The 12,920-nt window shown below is 39.7% G+C and overlaps 1 protein-coding gene across 2 annotated transcripts; it reads left to right on the top strand.

The window, feature by feature from the left end:
- The first annotated feature begins 6,815 nt into the window (after positions 1-6,815).
- Positions 6,816-11,237, top strand: zfpl1 (zinc finger protein-like 1). Of its 2 annotated transcripts, none has more exons than XM_020085290.2 (8): positions 6,816-7,025; positions 8,615-8,727; positions 8,821-8,932; positions 9,052-9,245; positions 9,337-9,415; positions 9,841-10,032; positions 10,127-10,250; positions 10,343-11,237. In XM_020085290.2, exons 2-8 carry the CDS (start codon positions 8,626-8,628, stop codon positions 10,527-10,529), a joined length of 990 nt encoding a protein of 329 aa, XP_019940849.1. In that variant the 5' UTR covers positions 6,816-7,025; positions 8,615-8,625; the 3' UTR covers positions 10,530-11,237. The 2 variants fall into 2 exon arrangements, with proteins under 2 accessions (XP_019940849.1, XP_069366490.1); XM_069510389.1 differs by having other exon boundaries at positions 6,894-7,352; positions 7,389-8,727.
- Positions 11,238-12,920: the final 1,683 nt, after the last annotated feature.

Genomic DNA, 12,920 nt, shown 5'->3' with positions numbered 1-12,920 from the left:
GAATATTCTAAGTGTCTAACAAAACAAACATTTAGTATTTCTGCATCAAGTTTAAACACATGGGTCAAAAATGACACACACGGTATGTTTTCTCTATGGAACAGCTGCCATACATTTCACATAGCTGCTTTTGCACATCTTATGCATGTAGTCTTATTTTACAATTCATTACTAGTGAGAAAGAGAAGTCTAAAGATAAGTCTCAAGGTATATGTGGAGACACAACCTGATACTCAAATGCCTTGCAGCAACAATAGAAACAAAGAGAACTGCTTCCAATGCCTTGCCATCAAAAACATCAAACACAGTTTGACCATGATGGGGAACAGGGACAGAGAGGGCCTCCTTCACTGACCAGAAGTGGTCAGTTGGAGCAAGCCCTAGACTGGGAGATTTTTGCCCTGTGGAGGTTGGCTGCAGGGGTTTTCTCGCGACATCCACCATCAGGTTGCTCAAAGATCTGGGGATCCATGAGCCCTGCGCCAGATCATTAAAAAAGCATCACACACTGCAGAACGCTGCAGCCACTGGCTCTGGATCAGGAGGAAAGATCCCAAATATGCCCCAAGTTGTTAGGAACATGCACCCAGGTCTGATCAAAAGGTAATGATGTCTGATCTACTGAGTGAGCCACAAGGCTTTCATAGTACTTTCATAGTACTGCCAAACAAGCCAGTAGGCAGTCAGATTTACCTTTAGCCTCAGTGTACCCTCAAGTTTGGCCTTTTATCATTGATTACAAGGTCAAAACACTTGATGACACTAAGGTGCACAACTGAAGTTATGTCCCTAACATCCACTGGTGACCACTAACACCTGCTAACATCTGCTGGTAGTTGGTAACTTAAAATGTGCAGAAAACCATCATCAAAATGTGCAAGGGATATTCAACATCTTGTCTTATTTTTTAACTATGTGTGTTTGTATCTATGTATGTATGTGTCTATATGTATACATGGCTCTTTTACCATCACTCTATTAGAGCTGGAACATTTAATACTTGCCTGCTTTCTGTCTTTCTTCACAGGTGGTGCTCTACTGTGAACAGCAGGTCCTGCTTCGTCTGATGCTGGCTGCTGTTGAGTTGTGACCTGTCTTGATCTCAGAGAACAGAGTCTCACTTCTCTTTCTCTCCTCTTTGATCGTTATGCACTTTTGGATTTGAATAACGCCAAGAGAGCTTCTCCCTAATTGGCAGAAGATGTGTATGGAAAGGACTTAAACGGTGGGGGAACCAGTAATAAGGCTGATGGGGGTGAATCCTATGTGGGATACAACACATTTCAGCAGATTAATAGACAGTTTGCAGAGTTCTCTGCTGTGAAAATGCACTGCAGTAATACACAGGATATAACAGGTATCCGTCTAAGAAATGATTCCTTCTGCCTATCAGCCAGTGAATCTGTTTGTACGTGAGTGAGTGGGCGAGGGAGTCTGACACTCAGACAAAAAACACCTATACTGTAATGACCAACCATTCATTTTTATTGCGTTATTAATTGTTTCATACGACAATGCAAGTCTATTTGTTAAATGATGAACATTTGCACAAGTGCACTTTATATGCAGATTATGTGCATGACCTGAGGAAGCATTGTTGTTTGTGCAGCAGTGATGTTTTATGCTTTATATCCCACTTTCCTCCCCAAGTTCAGCGACGAGGATGGTCTAAGTGCTCCAGGCTTCTCTGTCTGTTATAAGATTACTGGGTCCGAAATTAAATAGAGTCATATGCAAAGGTTGGGAGGCCAGGGAGGAGTCAGACAGGGCTGAGGTAATGTCAGTGTGTTTCTGCTCTTTATTGGGAGCAACACACAGAACCTCCCCAGCACATACACACACCCATACACACGTACGTGCATTTCCCTGTATCGATTAGATGGGTAAAAAAGGGTTGAGGTCAGCAGGCATATGTCTGAATTTCTTTCTCTCTGTCTCTCACACTCCATTTGTCACTGTCTGATTCGATACTCTTCTCCCCCCATCGGGGGGCCATGCTTCATCCATACATCTGCGACTCCCCTCCCCTGACCCGCTCTCACACTCACTGTGGTTTCTTTGTGTCCGTCTCTTTGCCCTTCACTTGACATACATGAATCAATCAGTCAATCCAATTTCTTTCAGACCAAAGCCTGATGGATTTGCCTCTGAGCCACCGTCCTGATAAAGTAACAGTATCCACAGTGTAATTATATTCCAAATAATTTGATGACTGCAAATTGGATTTAGCTTCATTTTCACAAAAATACAAGAAAAAACAACAAAACACGTAGAAACAAATGCAGAAATGCATTTCATAGCACAAGCTCGGTGTGAAATAGGGTAAACACAGTCATGTTTACCCGTGAGTGGGACCCCCAGAGGAGTGAGAGATTGTCTCAGGTGCTCAAGATGATTATGGAACAGACTAATATTAATGTGTTACCTGTTCTGTCTTTTCTTTTTTCTCTGGCAGATAGCAGCCTATTGTTACCTTTTGTTCATAACATATAATTATCACAACAGGACTTGACGTGAATGAAACAATAAAAGGGTTATTTTCAGTGCTTTCACACAAAATGCATTCAACTCATTTACAATAAATGTGTTCACCCAACAAAAGCCACATTCTCTATCTCTTTTTAAATAGCTGCACAACCTTAAATCCAAGCTTTGAGTTTTCAAATGAATGACAGATCACAGTGATAATGATCAATGATGATAGTGACAGTGATTCCTCTTTAATTAAAGTGTAAGAAAAAAGGCATGGGCTCCCCCCACACTGAATAATTATGCAGGAGTGAATGAAAAGAAATCAGGCATATTTACAACTAATTAAAATCTGGATCTGAATGTGGTTTCATAAAGAGATTGTTGGGCCTTGGTGGAGGTTCAATCCACTAAGAGCCATTTATTCCTCTGTACCTGCATGTGCAGCCTCTGATTCATGCAAATTCACTGTTCACATTTAACAAATTTAACTGAAACCTCAATTGGAAAACTCGTCTAGTCTAGTTTAAAATAAAAATGTTTTTTATCCTTTTGATCAACAATTCTAGGAGCGACAAGACGTGATTTGTACAGTTGCACATGGTGCATCTGTGTGTAAGAGTTGGGTAGAGGAGGGTGTGAAAATAATCAGTGAATGTGCAGGACTTGAAAATGTGAGATTTCTAGACATGACATGACATGATACGTACAAAATGAGTCCATGAAACCAGGACAAAGCTTGAGGAGACTCATGGATGGTGGGATGATGCAGATCTTCCACGTGACAAAGCTGAATCACATCAAAATGTCATCACTCATGTACGAAATTATTAAAACAGACGATCTAGATTTCCAGCAGGCCTCTGATTTAGGGCCCAGTCCCGTTACCCCTCACATCAGGGAACTAATACATTAAACAAGCCGCGTCTGAATCTTAACACTTTCCCTCACAGATAGAGCTGATAGCTGATCAATAGTTGCCAGACTCAATCAATCAGTGTGCTCCGGCGCAACCCGACAACCTCTCCCGTCGGTGTTTTAGACCCAGCTGCCTCAGCTCCAGGGCTGGTTTGTCCTCCAGCGCCTCTGTCATTTGTCTCTAGATTTCCCTTCCATCTGATCGCACCAGTGCTTTTCAAATGCCCTTTCCCCGTGTCCTTACGCTCAGTCTGTGATTTATACTGTATGTGTCCCTGGTCACAGCCGAGGACACTACCAGATCATGCTCATTTGCACAAAGCCATTTAGTCTCGTATTCATATTTCTAACTCAAACAAATTAAACAATATGCCACTGGGGGTGAGGTGATCCCACATGTATTTACAATTTTTTAAGCATTTAGAAACGGCCTATTCCCACAAATCTCCTATAACAAGGGAGGATGTTAAATTGACAAAGGAATTTACATTCAGCTACATTAAAGCAGTTTCCTTCTTTTATTTCGGTGCATATAACCTTACAGATGTTCAGCACATCTCTGCTTCCTGCCTTTGCATTCGGACTGTGGGCGCTTCTTCTTCTTTTCATTTTTGATTCACTCACTTCCTTCCACAGGCAATTCACATGTGCAGTGAAGTGTGAAGGGAAAAAATTGTACCCCAGTTCTCCAATACATTCATGGCCATTTACACACACACACGCATACATGCAGATACCGTAAAGACAAAACGTGGTTGTTATTCATGCAGAGAGCATTCCGCACACGCTGATGTCATTAATATGCGTTTAAAGGAAAATGCTTGTCGCAGGGCTTGACCGTGAGCTATCATGGCTGCCATGTGAGGTCCCAACTTAGTAAATCAGCTGCTCTGAATGACTCTAACTATGTTGATGTCTGTCAGGGATGGGAAGGTTTAATGACAGTCATTTCCCACAGTCCCTTATACTGTCTTCTTCTCCCATTTACATTTATGACGTTCAACAGACTCTCTCGTCGAGACCAGCATCAAATGTTGCTCATTAAGACAACACCATTAGACCAAATGAAGACTCACATTTTGCTGCAATCAAGCCATCTCGGTGATCTGCTAATTATGAGCAATTTGAAAACTACACTTGCTCCTTCATAACATCTGTTCTCCTTTGTCTTTTACTGGTTTTAATGAAGTCGCTGCAGTAATACAAATGCCTCGGACCATTGATTCCTACATTCATTGATATCTCTTTAAAAGATCCACACACAGATAGAAGATCTATAGACTTGGGCTCTGTTCTGTCATTGATAGGTTAACATCTTCATCTGCATGTGTAGTGTTTATGCTGTGTACTCTTTGTATTCTTGGTAAAAGCTAGTAGCTCTTGGTTGTTGGTTTGTGCACCATCTGCTGAGTAAACATGTTAACTGCAATCTGACACAAAAAGGCAGGAGCCCAGTAGAGCAGGGATTTTTTTCGGGAAAGAAATGTGATCGTGCTACACTTGACATTTTCATCACCTTGATGCCACTCCACTATAATTCAACATGACCGCACATACATACAGAACAAATCTAATACAAATATAGGACTATATTTCTTTTTCTCCCCATACATATTGCAGATGCTACTAAATTATGCAGTGGCTGTTTATCTATACTATTGCTGCGGCATTAATATATTTCTGTCTTAAAGGCTTTAGAGTAACATTATGTTAAATGTATATACCATAGTAAAAAAGGGGCAACAATCAGTCAAATTAAAACAAAATCAACTTCACCTTGTTTTCATTTTTGTGTTTGATTAAAGTTTTATATAAGTAGCCTATTTCTATTTGTTGCAGAGCTATATATCTACAGGATGAGAAGACAAGACCATTTGTTTTGTAAAACAAAAACATTACGGGTGTATGTGAAGTGGTAATCGGACAAAGAAGAGGAACTAGAGGAGAGAATACAACAGGCCACTGGTTATTCTAATTTATATAATTCCCAGTCACATTTCATGTCATATGTTGACACATGTCCTCTTGTACAAACAGTGTGGCTGCTGTTATAAGCATGACATAAAGGAGAGAGTCTCCTCCTGTACAGTGTGAGGTAACATGTTTATTCAGGTAATGAGAAAAGAGGAGCAATAAAAAAAACAGCACTGTGAAGATAATGAACAGATACAAAGTCTGTTTTGCTTAACATACATCACGTCACATTCTTTACTTACTTACATAGACTGAATACAGACTAGAGACAGCCTGTTGTGCAGTTTATAAGAAGGAGGCTACATGAAGACTCACTGCAGCAGAAACTGCAAACAACTGCTGATGTAGAACACGACATTAAGCAGACTCTCTACATGTGTAATGAGCGTTTAAAATATTACCCCTATCTGCGAAGCAGATTGAAAAGGTTTCGAAATGCCTCCTTGAATTTGGAGGCTCAAGCTTATGTCACTGTACAGGTTAATCTGCAGGATACAGCAGATCACACCCTACAAAGTGGGTGTATAGGGAATGCAATATAATCTTAAATTAACCCCAATGAAAATCATATTAACCGACGTGTAATAATATCCTCTGAGAGCTTGTCACCACTTTCAAACACTAAATCAAAATGTCACCATGTCCACAGTACATATATGAAAATTCTGGACGTCTTCCTTCTTTAGGTCCCTAGAAGTTGAAGGAAATGAGAAGGTCGGCATGTTGGCATGATGCTCAACGAACATTCAAACATTCATTTACCTACAAGTGCTGTTTTTTTAAGGAAAGCATTGCAGGAGTATTTACACAGGAGGACATTGCTAGAAGTTTCAAAAACATGAGGCCACTAATGGAATGTGGGGCAGGAACCCAAACAAAAAGATGGTTGTAACCCTCCTGAAAACAAGGACCTAGAGGACATACGACTGGAATATACACTAATTGTAATAAACTGTAAACTACAAAACACTTGATGTTTATTTGTTAACATCCCCATTAGCTGCACCCTAAAAACATTTAACAATCTAAGACCAAAAAATAAACATATTTGAAATCAAACAATAATAATAATAATACACCATAAAGCAATATAACTGATCATAGAAAAATTATGAATTATGTGATTATTATTTTCGTGACATTTTGAAGGAGACTATATTCTTGATCTGTGTGATAATAAACAATTACCTAAATTGTGACAGGTATGATGAAGAAACTGTTAATTATTATCAATGCAAAATAGCAGAAAGCACAATTTTACTTCAGGGGATACGTAAAAAAAAATGAGTATCAAATAATATATATAATATATATATATATATATATTGCCAATGTGTTCCATACTCCAGTCCAGCGGGGGTCAGTGTTGCATCCATAAGCTTGTGTGCCAACCAGCAAGAGCACTTTTATAGAAGTGCAAAGAAGAAGAACGCTACACACTCCGGTCAGCAGGTGGCAGTGTGCAGATTCCCGTTTTACCACAGAGAGACACGAAGCGGAAGAGACGTGGCACATAAACAGAGGAAGGAAGCAGGTAGCTGCTGCTGCTACTTTACCGATGACAGCTGGAGGAGCCGCCTCCCGCGAGGATCCGAGCAGGAAGCGTCAATGACAGCCACACAACATCTGAAGCGACCGGGACGTGATTAAAGTCTGTGTGACAGGTAAACAACAAGTTATTCATCCCCCGAGCTGACACTTCCGCAACTCCTGCTGCTAGCTAGGTTAGCCCGCTACCGTCACCTCACCTGACCACTTCCAGTTTAGCTAGCAGCTACTGCTAGCTCAGGTGAACGTTGGCAGGAAGGAGGTGGCGTTGGAGCGAATTAGATGCGTTTCTAGTTTGTGCTGCAACATGAAGTCAGACCCACGACCTCCAGAAATGTGTAGCTTGTGTTTGTTCGGCCTAATATACAGAAATACAAAGCACGTCATCAATCAGTGGGAGCTGAATGCTTCTGATAAACTATATTACTATAGTACATATAATGGTAACATGGTAATCTGTCGATATCCATAAGAAGAAGAGGATTATTTGATTTTTTAAACAGCAACTCTAAAGCATGATATGAAGATGCAAATGTCTCATAATAACAATGGAATGGCCCATGTGAGTGTGTAGATCCTGCTCTTGCTACTTAAGTATGTTTCATTTCTGGTTTCTCTGTCATGGTCTCTGCCATGTCAACAGACCAGGGTGGATTATGTGTGTGTCCCCTCTGCAGTTTGCTGAACTTTACAGACAGTTCAACAGTTCAAATGTATTATTCATTTCAATATTGCTTGCTGACTGGGAAGTGTAACATACCTTAATACTTAAACAATCTTAATATATGATGTAGTATGTATCTATTATAATGTATTTTATTTTGACCTAAATCCCAGGATATACCAATGTGTGAGATTGAGAATATGCTCATAATCCTCCTTCACAGTATTTACATTTATTGTCGTATGTCAAGATTCTTTGGAGAAATCAGTTGGAAAAACTGTAACAGAATAAAGCTTTTAGACAGTGAAGTCTGTATTTGACTAACACATTAAATAACTTATAAATAAACTTAAGGTAATCAACTTAAGTTTATTAAGGTAACGACACCTGATCTACTGAGCGGGCCACATGGCTTTCATAGCACTGCCATACAAGCCAGTAGCCAGTCAGATTTACCTTTAGCCTCTTATTATTGTGATTAATAGGCTGAAACACTTGATGACACCAAGATACAATTGAAGATATTATTTTCATTACAACAACAACCACACCCAAACGATTTAACTGAATTGAATACCTTTTATTATAATTTACTCTTCTTCTTGCCATGGATTTTTTTTTTTGTGAAGCACCATGTAACTTTGTTTAGATAAGTGCTATACAAATACAGTTGTTATTATATTATTATTATAATTTAAGGTTCTTTATCAAAATGAGTCAATGATGAATTTCCAACATGAGGAGAGTGAGTTAGCTTGTTGTACCTGAAGTGGTCACGAGCAGAAATATACCAACAGTAAACATTTGCCTCTATTATGTCTGAATGCAAGAGAACATTTACCCCAAGATACATTGATGCAAAGTTAACCTTTAAATGTTAATTGCTTTATTCTAGAAATGAAAACAAACTTCTTTCTTCTATCTCTGCTCACACTAAACAGCAGGGTGGTTTTTAAGTTATGGAATAATCAGAACTGATATTGTTGTTGTGTATATACATCTATAACAAACCTGCTGGACTGTTGGTTGTCATCCAAACAGCACATGTGGCTATGGGTCTCTGCAAGTGCCCGAAGAGAAAGGTGACCAATTTATTCTGCTTCGAACATCGTGTAAATGTGTGTGAGCATTGCCTCGTCTCCAACCACAACAAGGTCAGTGGGTGAATGAGTATCACACTATGTGCAGTTGTGCAAAACATGTTGTGCTCACATTAAAATTCTTCATTTCCATCCGCTGCCCTTCAGTGTATCGTGCAGTCATATCTGCAATGGCTCCAGGACAGCGACTACAACCCCAACTGTGCTCTGTGTAACACTCTGCTGAATGCTCAAGACACCGTCAGACTGATCTGCTATGGTGAGATTGCGAATTGTCAATTTATATTAAATTCATAGGAATGTATTTTAAAGAAATACAAAGAAAAAAAGCATCCCTTCCCTGTTTGGATGTCAAGAAATTGTTTTTGCCATCCACAGATGTTTTCCACTGGTCCTGTCTTAATAACTTGGCATCTCGACTGCCACTCCACACGGCTCCGGCAGGGTACCAGTGTCCCACCTGTCAGGGTCCAGTGTTTCCCCCCTCTAACCTGGCCAGCCCGATTGCCGATGTGCTGAAAGAACAGCTGTCATCTGTTAATTGGGCTAGAGCTGGTTTAGGGCTGCCGCTGGTAAGAAGCTGTTATCGTTGAATCCTTTCTGTGCTGCTGTCACAACCATTACCATTACAACCGTTAATAAAATGGGATCTCTGACTGACAGATTGAAGAGCCCATTGAGACACTTGAGGAGACCACAGCAAATGATGTGACTGATTATACCGACTGGTCAACATTTGATGGTAAGACCTAATGTTTTTTTTCCGAGCATTTCAACACATGTTTAATCTTTCTGACTCTTTTCAACAGTTTTTTTTAAACATATTACTCATGTCAGTCTCTGTTATAACTTCTGGGGCAACGACGTATGATTAAGGAAAAACATACTGTCTGCAGTTTTTATTCCACCCACTCTTTGTATTGGCCACCAGTTATGGATCGCTGTTGCTGTGTTATGAGAATAAAGCTTTAATACGTTACCTCATCCATGAACATGATTTACTCCTGAGTTGCATCAACATCATCTCCCATTATCCCACGCTGAGAGACTCCTAGTGGCTGAAGTTACATATTGCACATTTTAGGTTTAGTTAATAGTGACAGTCAACATTAGTACATATTCGTTCATGATCAAATTATTACATGATGTCTTTTTCTGTCTCGGCAGCACAAGAGCAGACTAACATATACCCCAGCCACTCTTACAACACCAGTGTCAGTCCACCACAAATCCCAGTTTCGGCTCCAGCACAGGAAGATCTTGGTGGTCCTCGAAAAAATGGGGATCCAAATTTGCAGGATCAGACCGCAATCAACTTCACTACTGCCACCGCCTGTGACATGATAACAATACACTCAGGTACAGTTCTCTCTGCAGCTCTGCATTCACTTATGTTGACTAAAACATTCAGAAGAAAATTCGGAGTAATTTTTTGTTTGTTGTTATTCTCCAGCTTCATCTCCAAGAAAGCTCTACGATACTCGGGACGGAGGTCACAGCTCTGTCACACAGATTGACTTTGATGACGACAAATACCGGAGAAGACCAGCGTTAAGTTGGTTTGCTCAAATTCTCAAGTAAGTTATACGAGTTACTGCTGTGACAGTTGGAATAAAGTTCTGTGAAATGGTTTTGTGATCTCAAATTTCGAATGTATTTATCTTTCCAGAAACCGCACTGGTGGAAAGCGACCCTCTCTGTCCTGGAAGCAGAGGGTCTTCATGCTTCTTCTGGTTGGAGTTCTTGGATTTTTTACGTTGATAATCATCATGGCTAAACTCGGACGTGCCTCGGCTGGCTCAGACCCAAATTTAGATCCTCTTCTTAACCCCAACATCCGGGTGGGGAAAAACTGAATACGAGCATCGATTCATTCTCTTCCTTCTGTGTTACCTTGGGACTTTCCAATACACGGTCAGCCCAATAGAGAGAGCTGTTTCCCCAACTTGAGTGGAAAAGAGATGCTGCATCTCTTTAGAATGGAATCACTGGATCCATTCATTTACATCCGGCATTAGAAACATGCCATGTCCCCTCTGACCATGAAAATATGTCACAACAATCAGGAGGTGTTCTGTGATCCCAGCAAAGCAACCTGAAAGTTTAACCTTGGACCAAGGCCTGAAACAGTGAACAGTAGATAAAGGGTCCAGTAGGTGTTGCTTTGAATATCTGTTGACAAAGAGTATTTATATTTACAGTTCCAACTAACATTCGTCACTGACCTTTTTTTAAGTTCAGTAGAAACTAATTAAAACACTTTTGATGTTGAGAGAACATTCTTTGCTGGTTGAAATGTCAGAATGTATATATTCAGCTATGAAACGTTACGTAACGTTCACACGGTTATAAAAGGATTCCACATGTGGATTTGAATTGAGTGGCCTTTCAGAAGAGGTTAGAACTGGAATTGAATACCCCCTCAAATTATTAACACATAACTATTTATGGGTGTCTGCTTTATTTCTGAAATTGAGTGCATTGCTTTTAGAGTTGCCATACATACTGTATGTACATTTCCCTGATGTTTTTTTGACTGTCTATTAAATGGGAATACAACAGAACTGCATAATTTTACATTACATTTCATTTAGTTGACGCTTTTATCCAAAGTGACTTACAATTAGTGCATCAACCATGAGGAACCAAACCCAGAACAACAACAACAACAACAACAATATTTTTCAGTCAATGAATCATCTGCTGTGCACAGGTAAAGTAAATTGTAAATTATTCAAAGAAAGATTTATGAATTTATTTATGAATTAATCATTTTTCACACAATACGTAAAAGCATGGTAATGGCAACTAACTACTCAGTTGCTCTCTTAATAAACATTTACCTTCAAAGATCATGTTTGGAGCTTATTTCACCTGCAGTAAATACAAGCTCACATAGAGTTGAAGGGTTTGTGTGTGTTTGTGACTGATACTGTAGAGGCCTCAGCTTTTTTATATATTATATTATAATTTATATATATAGAATTTAAATCTAGCTTATTGCTCCCCCTAGTGGTGTGACCGACTCAGGACTGCCTCAGCAATGTCCTTTGTAAGTCAGTGAAGTGGCTGACTGGTCAGAGCACAGGGCCAGTGACAATACACTCTGTAATACACACTTTGTGTCTGTACACTGGCTGTGTGCACTCTCATGGGATCATTATTTCAGCCTTGGCTTAGAATAAGGAGCCTCCTCTCTGGAGAAACAACCTTTGTTGCATTTTTGTATGTTTTCTAATGAGTTACAGATAGTTACCTGCCATAGAGGTTATGGTTTCACCCCTGTCGGTTTGTGTGTAAGCTGGTTTGTTTGTTTGTTGTTAGGATTATGCATGACGGTGGAGTATGTGCTCTTCTGAGTGCCATTTAATTGTGTTTTTATTCATAAGGAGTTTAAACTTAACCCCATTGCCCATATGTTTTTTTTCCTCTCATGATTTTATAATCTAGCATTACTATGACATATGTATATATGTATATGTACATATGTCATAGTACTGGTATTTTAATTCTCACAGGTCAATTAATTAAAAGCATTGTCCAACCTTAAACCATCTCAGTCAATTTAAAGCTTATTGAATCTGCACTGCATGTTTGATGAGCTACAGCAGGGGATGGCTGCATGTTGACCTACACAACATATCGTCCTGATATATACACTGTATATGCTTTTACAAACAGACCATACAGTTGGTCACTGAGTCACCCTGAGAGGTGGTGTGGGTTGTTGAGCTCTTTCCATAATGTTCATTTACCTGTAACAGAGCTGATGTCAACAAGCACATGTGGACATCTCATTTCCTTCTCACACATTTTAAGTCATTTTACTAAACGCTGTAATAACGGTAATGGCATCATTAGAAGGAAAATATAAAAAATAAATAAAAAAAACCCAGACCTATCTCAGTGTTCAAGAAAGTGATCAATTATCCCTGGATCCTTATAATGGGTAGTAAGGTAATAAGTTACATGAGAAAAATGAGTCAGAAACACCACAGCATAATCGGCAGTGGCAGCTGTTATCATCAGTGGGCTCCTGATGGTCTTGATCTCGTGTGATGTAACGTTGTCACACACTGTCCTTGAGAACTCTCTTAATAACCCCTGGCGAGTGGTATCAGTAGAAAGTCACAGATACATCACATGTTCTCCTCTGACTTTCCACTGTGTCGGGCAAACAGTTAGAGCTGCGTAGGTTTGTCATTGATCGACAGAGGTTCTGAGTCACATTGCATTGATGGAGGGAA

This window comes from Paralichthys olivaceus, chromosome 15 (genome assembly GCF_024713975.1).
Source record: "Paralichthys olivaceus isolate ysfri-2021 chromosome 15, ASM2471397v2, whole genome shotgun sequence".
Taxonomy (NCBI): domain Eukaryota; kingdom Metazoa; phylum Chordata; class Actinopteri; order Pleuronectiformes; family Paralichthyidae; genus Paralichthys; species Paralichthys olivaceus.
This window is presented reverse-complemented; position numbering and strand designations above follow the sequence as displayed.